The sequence below is a fragment of the Centrocercus urophasianus genome, unplaced genomic scaffold (genome assembly GCF_019232065.1).
Source record: "Centrocercus urophasianus isolate 14NV4802_14NV808 unplaced genomic scaffold, USGS_Curo_1.0 seq_10, whole genome shotgun sequence".
NCBI lineage: Eukaryota > Metazoa > Chordata > Aves > Galliformes > Phasianidae > Centrocercus > Centrocercus urophasianus.
This window is the reverse complement of record NW_024884142.1, coordinates 250340-266752: the sequence shown is the minus strand read 5'-3', so window position 1 is coordinate 266752 and position 16413 is coordinate 250340. Positions and strand designations below refer to the sequence as shown.

The following is a 16413-nucleotide window of genomic DNA, read 5'->3' as shown; positions in this document are numbered from 1 at the left end:
CTGGTTGGACTCCGTTGCCACACCGATGGAACTGGCAACCCCACGGAGGGACTCCCTGCAGCCTCCTGCACAGCCACAGTGGGATTTGGGAAGCTGAAAGCCCTGGGCAGAGCCCAGCACGCTCCTGGGCTGACTCAGCCACGACTGCATGGCGGGGGCTTTGGACAGCTGAGCTCATCCCAAGAAGACAAGGAGCCTCCGAGGGCTTCAAGCAGCCAACACACAGCGACCACTGGTCTTCTGGGCACTTCCCTGAACAAAACCCCAAATTTCCTTCAGCAGGAGCCGATCTGCAGCTCAAAAACCAGCGCTGGACTGAGCATGGTTGGCACAGAAGAGCCAGCGCCCAGCCTGACCGTGGCAGCTCCCGTTGGGCAGGACGCAGCCCCAGCACACGAAGGTCCCCCCTCAGTCCCAACCTGAGGGCTCCCCTCCCAGCTGTGACCCAACACCGTGCACTACACAACTCCACTGACCGTGCAGCTGCTCAGCACCTCGGTCTTTTCCTTTTGATTTAAGAAGGGCATCAGAATTCCACACAAATTTCCTTCCCTGTGCTACCAAACCGTATCCCGCAGCCTTAGCTCATCTGTGGAGTTGCATTCACTCCTCCATTAAAACAGCTTGAACAAGGCGGGGTTCTTTTTTGCACCGGAAAGTTAAATTCCATTGCTCAGTTTGTATTTCTAGTTCTCATGCTGCAGGACTTGGATTGTGGCTCAAGAGGGAAAATATAAACCTGAGCATCTCTTCCTACTCAAGCTGCTTCTACTGCCACAAAGAGTCTGATGTTAGACTTGGTAAAATATTTAGTATTAGATCTTATTTGTTATAGAATCATAAAATCATTAAGGTTGGAGAAGACCTCTATGATATCAAATCCAACCATCACCTCATCATTACTGTGCCCAGCAAAACGATGGCATTTCCTACAGAATGCCATTACTTAATATCTGGGCTCCAAAGTCTGTTGTTTTAAACTATGTTTAACACAGGTGAGGCCAGCAGGGAGCACTGCTACACGGGCTGCAGGATGTTCCCTTTCTAGATCACGTTATTCAACAACCAGCACTGTGAAACATGCAAAGCTTTCAAGGCTTCAGGCAGACCTGTGCTTCTGTTGGTTATTATACTGAGCTCTGTTATTCCTAATCACTTCCTGACTACTTCATGCCCTCCTGCAATCCTGTGGACGTTACTCCATCGGGTTCCACCTAGTAGCTCGTAGCGTATGGTAAAATCAAAGACAAGCAGGGAAAAGAATTTACTGTCTGAAAAAGGAATGGAGCAGAAGTAGCCCAGGAAAAGCGCTCCTCTGTTAAAATAGAACTAAGGCACTGAATGCTTGTAAACTTCCAAGTTGTGGCATGAGATGCCCGCATTTCCCATCCAGCCTGGCAGCCCCACATATCCCAGTGGTCACCCTGTGCCCAAACCTGGCCCAGCTCCACTCGGTTCCTATTGCTGTACGTGTTGCAGAAACCCAACTGTGTGCTGCAGAGGAACTCCTGCCAAACATAAAGGCAGCGAGGAGCTGGAGCTGCAGGGGGGGTCGGGGTGGCTTTAGGCAATGCTGAGAACGTGTGGATGCTCACACAAGGCAGCAATGCGTGCTGCTCCCTCAGCACCTCCCCCTACCTGTCTGCAGCAGCCTTTAGGCTATGAAGAGTTATTGATGAACATTGAGGCATGAACAGAATCGATCCCATTTCACCAGCAAAACCTCCTGGCTTTTATTTGAGGCAGAAGTGACTTTTTCAGTTTCTTTTGTAACTAGCTACAGCCTTCAGGCTGGGTTACCCTGGGGGATCCGCATTAGAAGGGAATTAATGTGTCTCACGGAGGATTGCATGGCCGTAATGCTTCCCTTCAGGGCTCGAGTTAACAAGGCAAGGGAAGATGCTACTCTGCCCGGGGTGCCACATGGACCTCCTTCACAGCGCCCTGCGAATTCCAACGATGGAGAGATGCCCACTGGAAAGGAAGGAGGGATGCGGGCAGCGATGTGGCCAAGTCAGTGCTTCCATAGCAGCCAGCCCAGAGAAGCAGCCGTCCCTCTGGTGGGCTCCCAAAGCCATGGGGCTACAGCCGTGGCCAACGCTTGTGCAGCACAACAGAACAACCAGGGCTAGTTTTTTTTTGAGATTTAAGTGGTTTCAAAAAAAAAAAAACCCTGGCTGTACTCCTATAGTTAAATTCTTTCCACCGTTGCCTAAGGAGTGATGTGGAGTTAGAAAGCAGGGGTCCCCAGTCAATGTATGGTGAGCAAATCAAATCCCAGGACGTGCTGATCCTGCGTTGGAGGATACCACGCTCTGTTGGACAGGGAAGGAAACATTTCTCTGCCAAGTGATTAAGCCTGCAACTCTCTTTATCATTACTCTCCCTGCAGAAACACTCAGTGCTCCCACGTGTGGGAAACGGGGAAAGCAGCAGTGCAGTCAAATGGAAAGAAGGAAAAAGGCTTTCGGACCCCAGCTCATAAAACAGCCGTCACCTCTTTTGTTAATATTGCTTCATCTTAAAAAGGCCTTTGGATTCAAAGTGAATTCAGTGCTTTTCCATCAAAAAGATACATGGATTTGTTACCTGACCAAGATCTCGTATGGCCCCCCTCCCTCCCCCAACAGTGACAACATGGGACTGGATGTGAACCTGACGTTTTCTGGGAAGAGAAGTAACCTACAGCTCCTCCATGCGATGCATGCTCGTTGCACTGCATCACAATGCAGACTGGAGTATGCTCTATCAGCCAGCCTGTGGAAAATTGCAGTTGTTGAGTACCATATAGTACCAGTTTGTAACTGTTAATTTGGATTAATTGGAAAGAACGGATTGCGAACACCGGCACTGGGCCACAACAGAGCGCAACCAGCAGTTGGGGCAATTTGGTTTTTAAAAGACATGGAGATGCCCAGACACCAGTGAGGCCCAACGAGAGGCTTGTTTTCCACTCTTAGCTTAATATAAAATCTATAGAAATGAGAGAAGTCTGACTACGTGGAGTTTTTAATGAGCCACAGTAAGCTTCCTAGAAAACAGTAGGACAGAGGGTGACATTTAGTGCACTTCACTTGCATAATGTGCTGTGATGGTTCTCAGTGGTGGGCATGGCACCTTCCAGCTCACTTGAAATAATGCCTAATAAAGCAGGTTTCTGCTGAGTCCTGACAGTCCGGAAATGAAATGCAGTTCAGCACATCTTTGTGATCTCTGCTTTAAATGGTTCCTGGGATGACCGATCATCACAGTTACTGAGTTGGTTTAGTGATTTAAATTCTGGTATCCTATGGTTAGTAGAGTTGCCTTTTTCAGCAGCAAACCAAGATATCACCACCCTTAAAATGAGGTTACTGCAACTGACTCCTTGGAGAGGAGAGGATATGCAATCAAAACCACCAGCCAATATTGCACAACCCAGCATGGCCTTCTGGGAACGGCCATGCCATGGGTGATGAACGTCAGCGGCTTCCAATTCTGATCAATCTGAAGTTCAGAGCAACCCAGCAGCCCGCTGAGGGGCTGCGGGGCTCTGTCAGCACAAACATTTCCTGCCTTGATTGCCTGGCTCCTCTCCTTGCCAAGAGAAGACCAACCACTGAGGTTTCGTTGGGAGATTGTTACCCCATCTAGAGCAGAGCTCAGCAAACGCGCTGGATAGCAGGCTAGGGTTAATGGAACTGCAGTACAAGTCAAACGCTATCTCCTAAAAGATTGAAAAAATATTTTTAAACAAAATAATGTGACATATTTACATAATTCCTTAAGTGCAAACTCTTGTCACAATTCACGTAGTTGAGCTCAATTTAGACTCACTGTACAAGAAGGTGCTCTTTCTTTAATGAAAGAAGAACTCTACTCTGTATTCCTGATTCAGTAACGTGTCTCTTGTGCAAGGCAGTAAATTTCCTGTTTCTTCCCAACGTACTTCCAAAAGCAAACCCAACACGGAGCCTTCCTCTTCCCACGTCACGTCCCGGTTACCGCACAACCAGGCAGGAGACACAGAGCTTAGAGGGGCCAATGCAGTCATCATGGCAGAAGGCACCGCAGCCCTTGCACATGATCATGGCTTTCAACCTGCAGTAACACTTGGAAGGGGAGTCCTCCATGCTGCTGTCTTCAGCAAAGGCCTGAACCGGGATGGTCTGGCCGTGGCTGCCAGAGTTCATGGCTTGGCTGGTGGGAATGGTGGTTACAGTCACAGAGAAGGACATGACGTTCCCCATGCTACTGGACAACTGATTGCACTCGGAGAGCCCGCTCATGAGAGAGCCCTGGTTCACGTCTGGGGAGGTGGAGACGTTTATTGTGCCGCTGTAGCTGGGCCCGATGAGCTGCGCTGCCGCAGCATCTCCTCCCAGCTTCGGAGGGTGGGGGTGAGAAAGCTGGGGAAGCTGTGGCTGCGCAGAGTCTGAGGATGGTGCAGAAGAGCTGAAGAGCTCAGGGCTGCTGTGCGTTTTTCCCTTCATTGTGTGCACCATTTGCTCTTGAGCGGCCTGAATAAAATCTCGTGCTAACGCCGTTCCATCCAACTCCTGAATGTTCTCCCTGCTGCCGGCTGCCTGCTGAGACATGGCCGCTTCCGTCTTCATCCCCTTTTTAGCAAGGATGCTGTAATCTGAGGAATTTGCACCGTGTGATACCTGTTCTTTTTCACATGGAGCAGCCACCTGGAAAGCCTGGGGCTCCTCTTTTACGCTGACATGCTCGCGTTCATCACCAGTGCTCTCATCATCCGCATCTCCTTCCTCGCTGCTGCTGCCATGGCCAGCCATCTCCTCACATTCCCCAAATTCTGCTTTTGGACCACTGGCTGGGCTGTTCAGACAAGAGCGGGTTTCAGGGTTCAAGGAGAAGCCTCTCCTCAAACTCTCCGAACCACGGCCGTAGGTGGAAATGTTGAGCAGATAATGACCAGACATAGCGGGTTTGGATGTCCTTCTGCCCATGAAACCCAGCACAAATCTCTGGCTGGTGGAGCTGTTTTCTAACTGGAAACCTGAGTGTGCGAGGTTCACTTGGGAAGGCTGAAGGACCGGGAGCAAATTCTGCCTCTGGACCCTCTTGATGAGCGTCTGAAGGATCTGCTCCTGCGTTGTTTTACTGAGCGCCTCTGGGTGCTGGTCAGCACTGGGTTCCTTTCCTGCAGGGAGCACAAATGTCCTTGGAATGTGAGGCAGAGGCCTGCTCTGGCAAAAGATCTTCCCGAGCTGCTGTGGGGATAACCCCGACTGCCTTTCACCGCCCTCAGCTCCAGCACCACTCCCTGCTACAATTGCTGCCCCTTTCTCTTCATTAGAAGCTAATGGGACAGTTTTCATTTCTGCTTTGGTGAGAGGCTTCGGCAGGATTTGCTCCAGGGGAACGCTCTTGCCTTGAAGAAGTTGGGTGACTAAAGGGTTGTTGGCAGGAATACTGGAGTTTGCTTTTGGGAGGGCCCCGCTTGAACTCGGATGGGTTTTAAGGCTAGGTGCTGCTGACAAGGTGATGGAGCATGGGGCAGATGGAGCTGACACCATCGCACCTCCAGCCTGGGCTTCTGAGCTAGTGGGGGTCAGCGAAGGCATCAGAGGGGAAGGAGATGTGCCTTTGGGGACCTCTGAGCTGGTCCCTCCTAAGGCCGCAGGTGTTACCTTGGTGATGTTGGCATTGCTGTCTGCTGAGGACACGGTGACACAAGTTGTTCCATCCCTGACAGTTGATGCCCCGCAGGCCTGGCCGGGACCTGCTGGAGCAGAAGGTGCTTTCTCTTGTTTGTCACAGCCACCAGCACACGAGGAGCCCGAAACCTGATTTACAGCCACGTTTGGGGGGCTCTGTTTGATTCTGCTGATTTGCTCAATCGCTGATACCGCTGGGGAGGAGCAGTTGGTGCCTGCATTGCCAGCTGCGCTTCTGGATTGCAACGTGGAAGTTTGCTGTAGTTGTGCTCTAGAAAGACTGGGGGTTGCCGGCTGCTCCTGAGTCTCCATTGGGGAATGGGTCCCTGGGCAGCGTGGAAGAAACCTTCTCGAACCTCCCCCGCTTCCAGTTCCTGCCAGTTCCAGTGCGTTTCCTCGCGTTCCAGTTTCGCCGGCTCCACTCGTCGCTGTGTTACCCGTCCCTCCGCCGCCCGCTGGGCCCCCGCCGGGGCCCGGCCCTGGCACTGCTCCCCCCGAAGAAGCGGCGGCGGCGGCTGCTGCGGCCGCTGCCCTCTGAGCCCTGACCTGCTGGGCTTTGGCCTTGATGTCCGCCAAGGTTCTGGCCCCTGTTCTGGCCGGACTGATGAGTGAGGCTGGGAAACGTACCCTGGGAGAGACCTGGCCCGCAGGAAATGGCATGGGGGAGATTCGGGAAACGGGAATCTGAAAGAGAGGAGAAAAGTGGAATTGATACACAGGGAATGTTTAACCCGCATCGTTAAGGACAGACGTGTTTACGGTTGGAGTTTTAGATTAATGCTTTTGGAATTCTCACTTGAGAAGAATACAGAGAAGGTCCACATCCTTTTGATGCCTGGCACGCCTGTTTTGGGTCTGGTATCACCTCATCAACTCAGGCTGGAAGCTCCTCCCGTGCAGGTACAGGCTGTTCCACCACGCTCCATCATTACACAGCCTACTGAGCTCAGTCAAAAGCGACCAAAACTCAACACCTCTCATCCCTTAGTGTAGGTTTCATGCTTAACATTACACATGTGCAGCTTACATCCATTTGTACATCTGTGAATTACTCTGCTACCCCTGCATGTCTACGTTTCACTCCTTGGTGTCCTTCTATAAACAATTAATCCTCTACTGTGTACCTTCACATAAAATGCCAAATTTTAGTCCTGTCTTCTAACACATGCATTCCACTCCCCTCAACTTTGCAGTACACTTTATGTGACCACCCTTTCTTTCTAAAGTGGAAATGATGAGATCAGTGCACTCACAGTAGTGCTTTTCCCTCATCTGTAATGACTTAAGCTCGTATCCTTTAAAGTCACATTTGTTTTCACACATCCACGATACTTTGCTGACTCCCAGTTACCTTCTAAACTTAATAAGAGATTAGAATTCTTAGAACATACAGAAATAGAGCACTTGAATAGTTTTCCATGCACAGTTTCTGCCTAAGGCCCCAAGCAAGGGAGCTGAGCTGCGAATTTCCTGTAAGCTCAATAGCAGGTGTGTTTCCTATGGCCTACGTCTGAGGTACAAGAGAACAGCATTGCTCAGGCCAAAGTCTGCAACCCTTCTGTCACTGTCACAATTCGTTTCTGTTTTCCTTTCTGGTAATTCACTGCTTAACTTACAGAATCACAGGATCGTAAAGGTTGGAAAGACCAGTAAGATAATCCATTCCAACCATCAATCCATGCCTGTGATCACTGAAAACCACGTCATCTTTTCATATGTAGATTCCTACCAAGAATCAGCAGATAAAGGGCTTTCCCTAAAACAGCCCTCTGCTACCCAGTCTGATACTTCACTGCATTCAGTATTAATGACAACCACATCATTTTTTTACTTAGTTTTAACACAGGTGAATAGTTTACTTCCTGGACTTGATATAGTAGAGCAAACTGCTGACAGCATTCTTTCCAGACCCATTCTTGTACCAGTGCGGATACACCTACAAAGTTCTTTGTGCTCTTGGGCTGCAGCTCCCTTTGTGATTTCGGTCCTGCAATTGCTGCAGCTCCTGGTTGAGCAGGTCTTGTAACAGATGTGTGTGTACAGGAGACTTCACTCAACTCCATTCCTTTAGCAAACAGCTAAGCTTTGCATTTTTGGATCAAACACTTCCATCACCGCAATAAGCAGGCAACATAACTTGCATGCAGAGCCAGAACGGAGCTGACCCAGCACGACCAACACGACCAGCTGACCAACACCAACCCACCCTGTGGATCTGCCTTCCCTTCTCCTTACCTTGAGCGGGGGCACGCGTGGCACCGGGGGCCCGGCAGCAGGAAAGGACTGCGTTTGGCCGCGAAACGCCGGCTGCTGCTGCTGGCACTTCTCTGCAATGCGCGGCTTCTTCTCAGGCGTGGTCAGAGCTTCTTCACCGCTCTCCGACTTCCTCTTATGGCCTTCCACACTGACCTCCATTTCTTCATTCACAGCGGGTTTCTTTTCTGGCGTCGGCGGGGCGACCACGGGACTTTCGGCGACCTTTGCTGCTGCTTCACCTGCTTCAGGGCTCTTTGGTTTGCTTGGGGCCAAGACCGGGGCACGCACAGCCTCCTTCACTTCCTTTGATGCAGCGTGCTTCCTCTCTTCTTCCAGCTTCTGGCTCACTGCAGGCTGTGCTTTCTCTTGGATGGGTTCTCCTTGGATTCTCTCTTGGATTTGGGGGTCGCTGGGCTTCGCTGCACACCCAGCTGGGGAAACCGAGGCCTCGACAGGTTTGGCTGCTTTGGGCTGCATCTCTTCTCTCCTCTCCTCTCCTCTTCTTTCCTCTACTCCTCTTCTCACTGCGGGTGCTTCCTGGACCACCTGTGCTTTAGACTCCAATGGAGAAGTGATCTCCTCTTTGACTGGCATGCATTTTGGCTGTTCTGCTGCTGGCTTTTCATTCTCTACGTCATCAGCGCTGGTGTTGGCTGTCAGTCTCTCAGACTCTTCAGGACTTAATCCAGAACTAACAAGAAAAGTAGAATTTTTGTTTTGTGAAACACTCTTGCAAGAAGCACGCTATCCTTACAAAAACAAAGAGGGCTGTCTAAACACCATACCCAAAGTAAATGTAACTCGTACTGATTTTATGCCATGGTCTTTGAAATCCTTCACTACTGTCAGTGCTTCCAAACGAAACAGAACTTAATAGCAATGTTTAAAACCAGCTAAACAAAATACGTGGAGCACGCATTAGATGTAGTCCTCTGCCCAGATACTCATTTTCCAAGCTGCAAACCAAAAGAATTTGGCCAACAGTAAACATTACCTTTCCTTGTCCCTGCAGGCCTATCTCTGCCATATGCAAAATGTCCCACACAGCTTGCATCTGACGTCAGCTCATATGGTGACATTTGCTGAAATGGACTCCGGGCTCCTGAAAAGCATCCCCCAATTTCTTCCAGAAGAACATGGCCAGCAGCAGAACCACTGATGTACCCTTTGCTTGGAACCAACACTGCCTGTCCTGTGCATCCATCCTTATTTACACAAGAAACGAACAAGTTGGGAATCTAATGAAGCTACATCTTGTTGAGGTTTGATAAAAGGTAATGTCTACTGGTGGGCAGCACACGAAATCCCTAGCAGTAAGTGTGTCCAGAGAGGCAGTGGTGGGGGTAAAAAAGATGCTGCAGGTCCTTACCTTTGGCCGTAGTAGCTTTCAAAAAAATGTTCCTTCCACAGCTCAACCTTCTTTTCCTTTTCTATTTCTTGACGTATTCTTAGCTGCATTTCTGGTGTGAACTCACCTGCAAAATGCAATAAGGGACATGTGCAAAACAAGCTATGGATAAAGTGAATTAGGATAACCACAGGAGCCCTCATGCTTGCAGATGACCGTCCTGTCTCACAGAAGCCCTCCACAGCTTTTGACAGTGCAGCCCTACACTTCTCCTGAGCTGCAAGGTGTTCCTCTGCTGCCTGTTTTGCTGGATTCTGCTGGATGGCAACTGCCCTCAAGCACATCAACTGGTGCCCACTATCTGGTGTCCCCTGCAAACTGCCCCCGGGTCACTGACAGATAGTAAATGCGTGGGGTGCCGACACAGACCCGTGTGCTCCATGTGCTACCAGCATCCAGGTGTGAACCACGAGGCAGAACACCCCATAAGCTGCTCTCTCAGGTGGCTATGAAGTCACCTACACCCTAACGTTGCAGGTTGGATACCAGAATACTGTGGGAGACAAGATAAAGAATCAGGGAATCATTCAGGTTGGAAAAGACCTCTAAGATTCCCAAACCCAACCCACCCCACCATCCCACTGCCCACCTCAGTGCCACATCCCCACGGTTCTGGAACACCTCCAGGGATGCTGACCCCACCACCTCCCTGGGCAGCTGTGCCAAAAAGCTTTGCTTATGTTGATGTGAATGACACCTACTGATCTCTGCCATTCACAAATTCAGGGCTTTTTTAGGCACTCAAGCCAAGCAGGCAAGAAATAAATGCTGAGTGTTCGCAATCACCTTCTCCTTCACACACCCTGGAATGTCCTCCAAGAGGGCTCGCACCACGATGAAACTGACACTGACCAGATTTGCATCTTCTCAAATGACCTTTCTGGTGCTTTTTGAAGGTGAGTGCAACATTTGCCTTTCTTAGTTGCGGGAAATTTCTGCCAGTCTTCACTTCCTTTTCAGGATGATGGGCAGGGGCCTCTCAGGCACTGGAAGTTCCCTCAGCTCCCCGAAACGCGGCCCATCTGCTCTGAAGTCATTTGATGCTTCTGAAAATTTTTACCCATGGTGACAAACTATTTCTGTCATTTCCACCCTTTTATGCCTTGCAGATTCTTAGAATCGTGAAGGAAAAGTTGTCCAAGTTCATCAAGTCCAATTGCTGACCCAGCCCACCGTGCCCACTGCTCACTGTGTCCCTCAGTGCCACATCCCCATGGTTCTGGAACACCTCCAGGTTTGGGGACCCCACCACCTCCTGTGCAGCTGTGCCACTGCAGCTCTGCTGTTTTGGAGAAGTTGTTCTTAATATCCAACCCAAACCTCCTCTACAAACAAATCTTGCTGCTGTATGAAGACATCCTAAGCTTCTGACCTCAGCTTAGAAGGACCACTGACCCGTACCTCTGCTCAGGCAGGTACTGATGTCAATCTGGCAGGTTGTGCTGCTTCTATCTACAGTAATGATGTCTGACCATGCATTCATGCTTTCACCTGACAGTTTGCACACTGTCAGGGCCTGAGTGCACTAGCTGCAGCCAAACAAAACCTATAGGACCCTTCTGCCTGCAGTGCCATCAAGCTTTGAGACCTAAGCAGTGACATGCTGCTTAGTGAGAATGTCAGTGGACACCTCCAGACTTCTTGAGCTCGACTGCTGCAAGCTTTATGAGCACAGAAGGTTCTACAGCTGTTGTGTTTATAATCTGGTGATTGGACACTGTTGTTCCCTGTAGATGTGATGTAGATGAATGGATGAAAGGTCTTCAGTTTGGCTTTAAAGGGAAAACACCAGAGGATGAGGGCCAAAATTACAGGAGGTTCCAACAATTACAAAGTACAGACAGCTGAACTCTGTTCCTTGTCTGCTTACTGTCACAGATACACCCACAAAATATAAATGGTGATACAGAATAGGATGCTTTTTCTATGGAAAAACCTCCTAAGAATCCATTGTATCCAATCTGCACATGAGTAAATGGCATTCCCTTCTTAAAGTGAGTCAAGGCTGACCCTGCAGTCTTTATAAAAATGCTGGTGAGAAGCTGTGTGGCTGAACTCTGTAGGGGAAACAGTCCCTGCCAAGGAGTGAGTGCACCTGTGATGATATAGCTCGATTAAAGAATTCAGCACCTCTGAGTTTGAGATGCAAATGGCTGTTGAAGGTGCAGGCATGCTATGTATTTGTACTTGGCTGTCTTTATGGCATGTAAAGAACAACATCTTGGAGGACTGACAGTACCAGATATGACAAGATCACTTCACTGATGATAAAGTGCATTATCTGGGAATATAATTTACCTTCTCTACTGGGCTGTATTTGGCTGGATAATAACAAACCTCTACTGGCATTTCACCAACATTTCAAAACCATTTTTCATTCTTTTGCCACTTCTTCCACGGACTTGCTCGTTTTTCCACACGTTAAGTTCAGAAGACAATTCCTTACTACAGACCTTACTGTGACCTGCACTTCATAAGATCACAGAATCACCAAGGCTGGAAAAGACCTCCAAAGATCATCCAGTCCCACCACCAACCAACCACCAGCATTTCCCCACTAAGAGGAAATACATCTACGCTTGCACTCGCTCTTATGGGCTACAATGCCCACAGCTGTCTTTACCTAGGAACTTATCCAGCCTTTCAGTTTCCCCATCAAATCTATTTTACACATTCCCCAAAACACTGATGAGCTGAAAGCCTTGTAACACTTTACTTCTTTGCTATGGGAAGTCTTACCTTCTGACAACCTCTCCTTCCAGCCCTGGGCAGCTGAAGTGAAGAACTCATTGTTCAACGCTGAACCACTCAGCTTCATCAAACCATCTGCCCCAACCTGGAATACATCACAAAGCAAACAGTGATGATTAGCTGAAAAGGCAAACGTCCCATGTTGTGCTGTGTGAAAACAGAGCAAGAGTTGCAATGTTGCTACAAATCTCTCTACAGTCAGCCTTTATTTCAATCCGAAGAAAAGAAACCAAGTCTGGAATCCGGAGATTGTGACAAATTTTCCTCTTCTTTGCTTCAGCCCAAGCCTATCCTGCTCTGCTGCTGCACAAACGCACACAAACAGAGCAAGATACAGGTGGCAAGAAGTGCAAGGAAATGGGACAGCAATGCCCATGAACAGCCTCTTCAAATGCATTCTGCCCTGCAAAATTAATGCAGGACATTGCCTTGAATCGCTGTGCAGAGCAAAAGCAGGGATATAAAAGTTATCAGGTTAAAGTAACTCTGAAATGCCTGCAAACATAATCATAGCTGCCTCTGGAAAAACAGGGACAAGTGAAGCTCTAAACTCATTCGGTCTTGAAAATACAGTTAACCAAATTGGATAGTCAAGTTACAGTGCAGGATGTAAATGCAAAAGCATAAGGCTGAGACTGGAACACAGCACGGTGGGAAATGATCACCACACCGAAACAAATGTGCACTTTTCTGTTAGAAACACAAAAAGGCACATTCAGTAATTTGCAGCTGCAGAACCACTACAGAGATGTACAGAAAGAGAGGTGCCTGTTCTAATCCAAATCCATACTGATCAGCCACAGAGTGCAACTCAAAAGATGATCCTCTGCTGCACATACGGTCTGCCCATACGTGATGTCAGGGCACAGCCCTGGGCCACGTCTCAGTAAGTGCCCACTTGGAGAGGCACTAAGCCACCTCCACACAGACACAACGGAGAGGGGACCTTTTGCCTTTGGCACATCCAATGTCTTCACCTCTTCTGTTTACTACGGGAAAGTCTGACACTGCTATGGAGTGTGTCACTGGGGGGTGGGTGATTTACTACGGTGAAATGCAAAATGCAGCCTCTCAGAAGCTAAGCTGCATTATTTAGATAATCAAAATTCGTTCTCAGTCAAATTCTAATTGAATTTAAGGATAATTAAACTTAAAAGTTGGGACAGAATTGTCTTGCCATCTGCTGTGAGCTTCTTGCCAGTGAACTCCAGCTGCAAACTCCATCACATCGTACTCTGACACGTACCTCACTACTGCAAAGGCAACAAGACTTAAAAAACAAGTCCTCCAATTATTTATTGAACTAACAAGCCCCTGATGGGTCTGATTGAAGATTAGAATTTATGACACAACATCACAACTCTTCCTAACTCCTAATGGATCTGCTCAACAGCACCCTCTGCACAGCAGACCTCAGTGCAGCTGTGTGACCCATATGCATTATTAATGCTCCGTGAGCTGCAGAACAGCAGCACAAACAAAAAGGCTTCATCGTGAAGCAGCTGGTTTGGCTGCATGCTGCTGACTGTACCAACTGGATTTCCACTTTCTAAAGGAGCCTGGAATAACTACAGCTGAGATGCAGACCCCTTGGGAGTGACTGAGATGAGTATGAATTGGCACGTAGCCCTAATCTGAACAGACGCAGTAAAATATCTTCAAGGGACACCCAGATCTGATACAGGATGTCCCAAAGCCACCCATGGTGTCTGCAGGATGCTCTAGGTTGTACGTGAATACATCTGAACAAACATCCCTACAACAGAAGTGGAAAGGCAGTGCAGAATCCCATGCAAGCACAGTGCAGAATCCCACGTTGCTTGGAAGCTCCCAGGCCCATTGAGGTAGGAATGCTGACATCAACATATCATATGATGAAGGCAAAAGGAAGTATCCTTGTTCAAGCTCTAACCTTTCTGGTACTCAGCACAAACAGACTGAACTTCACTCCCTGAACTCACTGTATTTTCCTCCTTTTACAAGCAAGGGTAACATTTGGTCTCATCTCTATCATCCCTGGATCCACTGCTGAAGAAAACTGCTGTGATGTTAAGACTGCTTCAAGCAGGTTGTTTTGTATCCCTCAGGATAGAACAGAAATCCTGATGTGGATCCCATTCCTTCCCACCAAGTACTTTCCTGGCTTTTCAAGCCCTTTTCCTCCCACACACAGAGGTGTCGAGCACAGCATCTGCAAAAAACAAACTGCCCCATAGGTGCCTCCTGCTGTGTGCCTGCTGCCTTTCACCTGCTGTGTGTTTCAGATCAGGACACCAACTCTGTGGGGTTTACTCTGCAATCTGGACAACATAAAAATGCAATTGAAAACTCGCTCCGTTTTGAATTTAGCAAAGCCCAAAATTTGACAGCGGCAACACGAGATAATGAGAAACAGAAGAAGATGGAACTGAATTCCACTGTGTGTCCAGGTATTGGGAAGGCACCTGTCCAGAAAGCTGCAGGGTTAATCCTGTACCAAAGAGTCTGGGAGAAGATAAGAGAGGAAAACAGTGAGACCACCATGTTCCTCCCACTGGCCCTTGTGGAGTCTGATGTACCACAAACACTTCTCTCACTGTAGCTGGGAACATAGCGTTGACTGGATGGAACTAAGCCACTGATTTATCAAACTTGAATTCTTTAATCTGGTAGCAACAAATCCCCAAAGGAAACATAGAAGAATGTTGTAATATTTTGCACGGTACACAGAATAAAAAAAGTCTACTCCATTAGAGATTAATGTAGTGCTTGGATGTCTGCATGATCTCTGGAGGCAATGAAGGCCAGGCTGGATGTGGCTCTGGGCAGCCTGGGCTGCTGGCTGGCGACCCTGCACACAGCAGGGGATTGGAACTGGATGAGCACTGTGGGCCTTTGCAACCCAGGCCAGTCTATGATTCTGTGTCTCATCAGATTTACTCCCCACTGATACCAGGAGCTTTCTCTCTGCCCCCGAACCACAACTCACCTGCCTGTCCACCTCTGGCAGCAGCAGCAGCAGGCGCTGCTGGCACTCTGTGGGCAGAACAGAGAACGTGTGCTTGTTGATCAGTGCCCTCAGGTTGGTGTTCACCAGGATGGAGTCGGGAGTTTCCACGTCAATTTCAGCACACTTTGTTCTCTTCAGCTGCCCTGAAAAGAACCAGAGAGAACAGAGAGTAGCATCTCATCTATGAGAGGATTAAAGGCTCCCAAAGAGCGCTTCAGCGCTCCGTTTCAAACCTTAACTTGAAATACACCATGTACCTTTGCAAAAAGTTGTACATATAGTTAGAAACAAAACTGGGAGGTCATTTCTGTCACTGAATTCTTCCTACTGCATCGTACCCTGGGTCAGTTCATCTGGATTTCCTAGGAAGCCTGGGTGTCTATCTGGGGGCTGGCAAGAACTCTTTTTCAGAAGGGTTTCTGCACAAACTTTCAGCCACACCAGTTCCCTATTTTAAGCCTCCAGTTAAGGTCACATTGTTCTTAGGGATTTCTTCTTGGACTTTCCTGCTTTACTCTCACTAAAAGCAGCTCATTCTGCTTGTGTTGAAACCACAAGCCTGGACAAAGCAGCAAAAACGAGCAATCCTCTCTCTTTTTCTGCGTTTGAAAGCCAACAAATTCAGCACTGACTCTTATGTTACAGCTTCATGTTTGCAGCTTCATGTATGTGCTGCAAACTCAGAAAATAAAAGCAAAGAAAGCATTTCTATCACAAACACGACTCCCTCAGAAATTGCAGGTCTGTAATTTATCAGGAGCTGCAGTTTCCTGATTACAGAGTGAGACGAAGCTGGGCAGGAGAGCAGCATCTCAACCTGGCTGCGTGCTTCCCATCTGATTGAGAGTCCATCTACAGAAATGGCACCAGCATTCCTCTGCCTTATGTTTTTTTCCAGTATTTCATCCATATGAACTTGAGAACCTGGCAATTCTTCCACATCAGTGGATCACAATCCTTTTTAAACGGCCAAGGTAAGAACTGTAAAAGCAGCCTTATCTCACGTGGCTCTGTAAATGGGTCTGAGCCTTGTGGTGTGGGAGAAGGAACGGGGAAAGAGAGAAGCCTCAGAGGATTTGTGGGTGAACAGTTCTCAACTGATGGGATTCTGGTCCTGTGTGTAATGAGAACACACTGTCCTCTTTTCCTTGTGACTTCTAGAGGCAGGTCAAGGTGCCACTCACATAACAACACCCTATTTTATTCCACCAAACCTATAGAGATGTCTAGCATGCAGGGACTGGCACTTCAGCTAGCTTCCTAGGCTTCCCTAAGTCAGACCTCCAGGGCACAAATCATCCTGCAGTAAGACAGAATCTAATGGAGGGCAAATGAAACATGCCCTC

The 16413-nt window shown here is 48.5% G+C and overlaps 1 protein-coding gene across 4 annotated transcripts in view; it reads right to left on the bottom strand.

Moving 5' to 3' along the window:
• Positions 1-513: 513 nt before the first annotated feature.
• Positions 514-16413, bottom strand: part of ASXL2 (ASXL transcriptional regulator 2) — an 88259-nt gene continuing 72359 nt past the window's right edge. For all 4 annotated transcript variants that reach the window (XM_042813357.1, XM_042813107.1, XM_042813187.1 and 1 more), the window contains 5 exons: positions 15047-15210; positions 12067-12163; positions 9289-9394; positions 7899-8610; positions 514-6347 (listed from right to left, as the gene is read on the bottom strand). In XM_042813357.1, the coding sequence (XP_042669291.1) occupies positions 3981-6347; positions 7899-8610; positions 9289-9394; positions 12067-12163; positions 15047-15210 (3446 nt within the window). In that variant the 3' untranslated portion in view covers positions 514-3980. The remainder of the gene's footprint in view (positions 6348-7898; positions 8611-9288; positions 9395-12066; positions 12164-15046; positions 15211-16413) is intronic.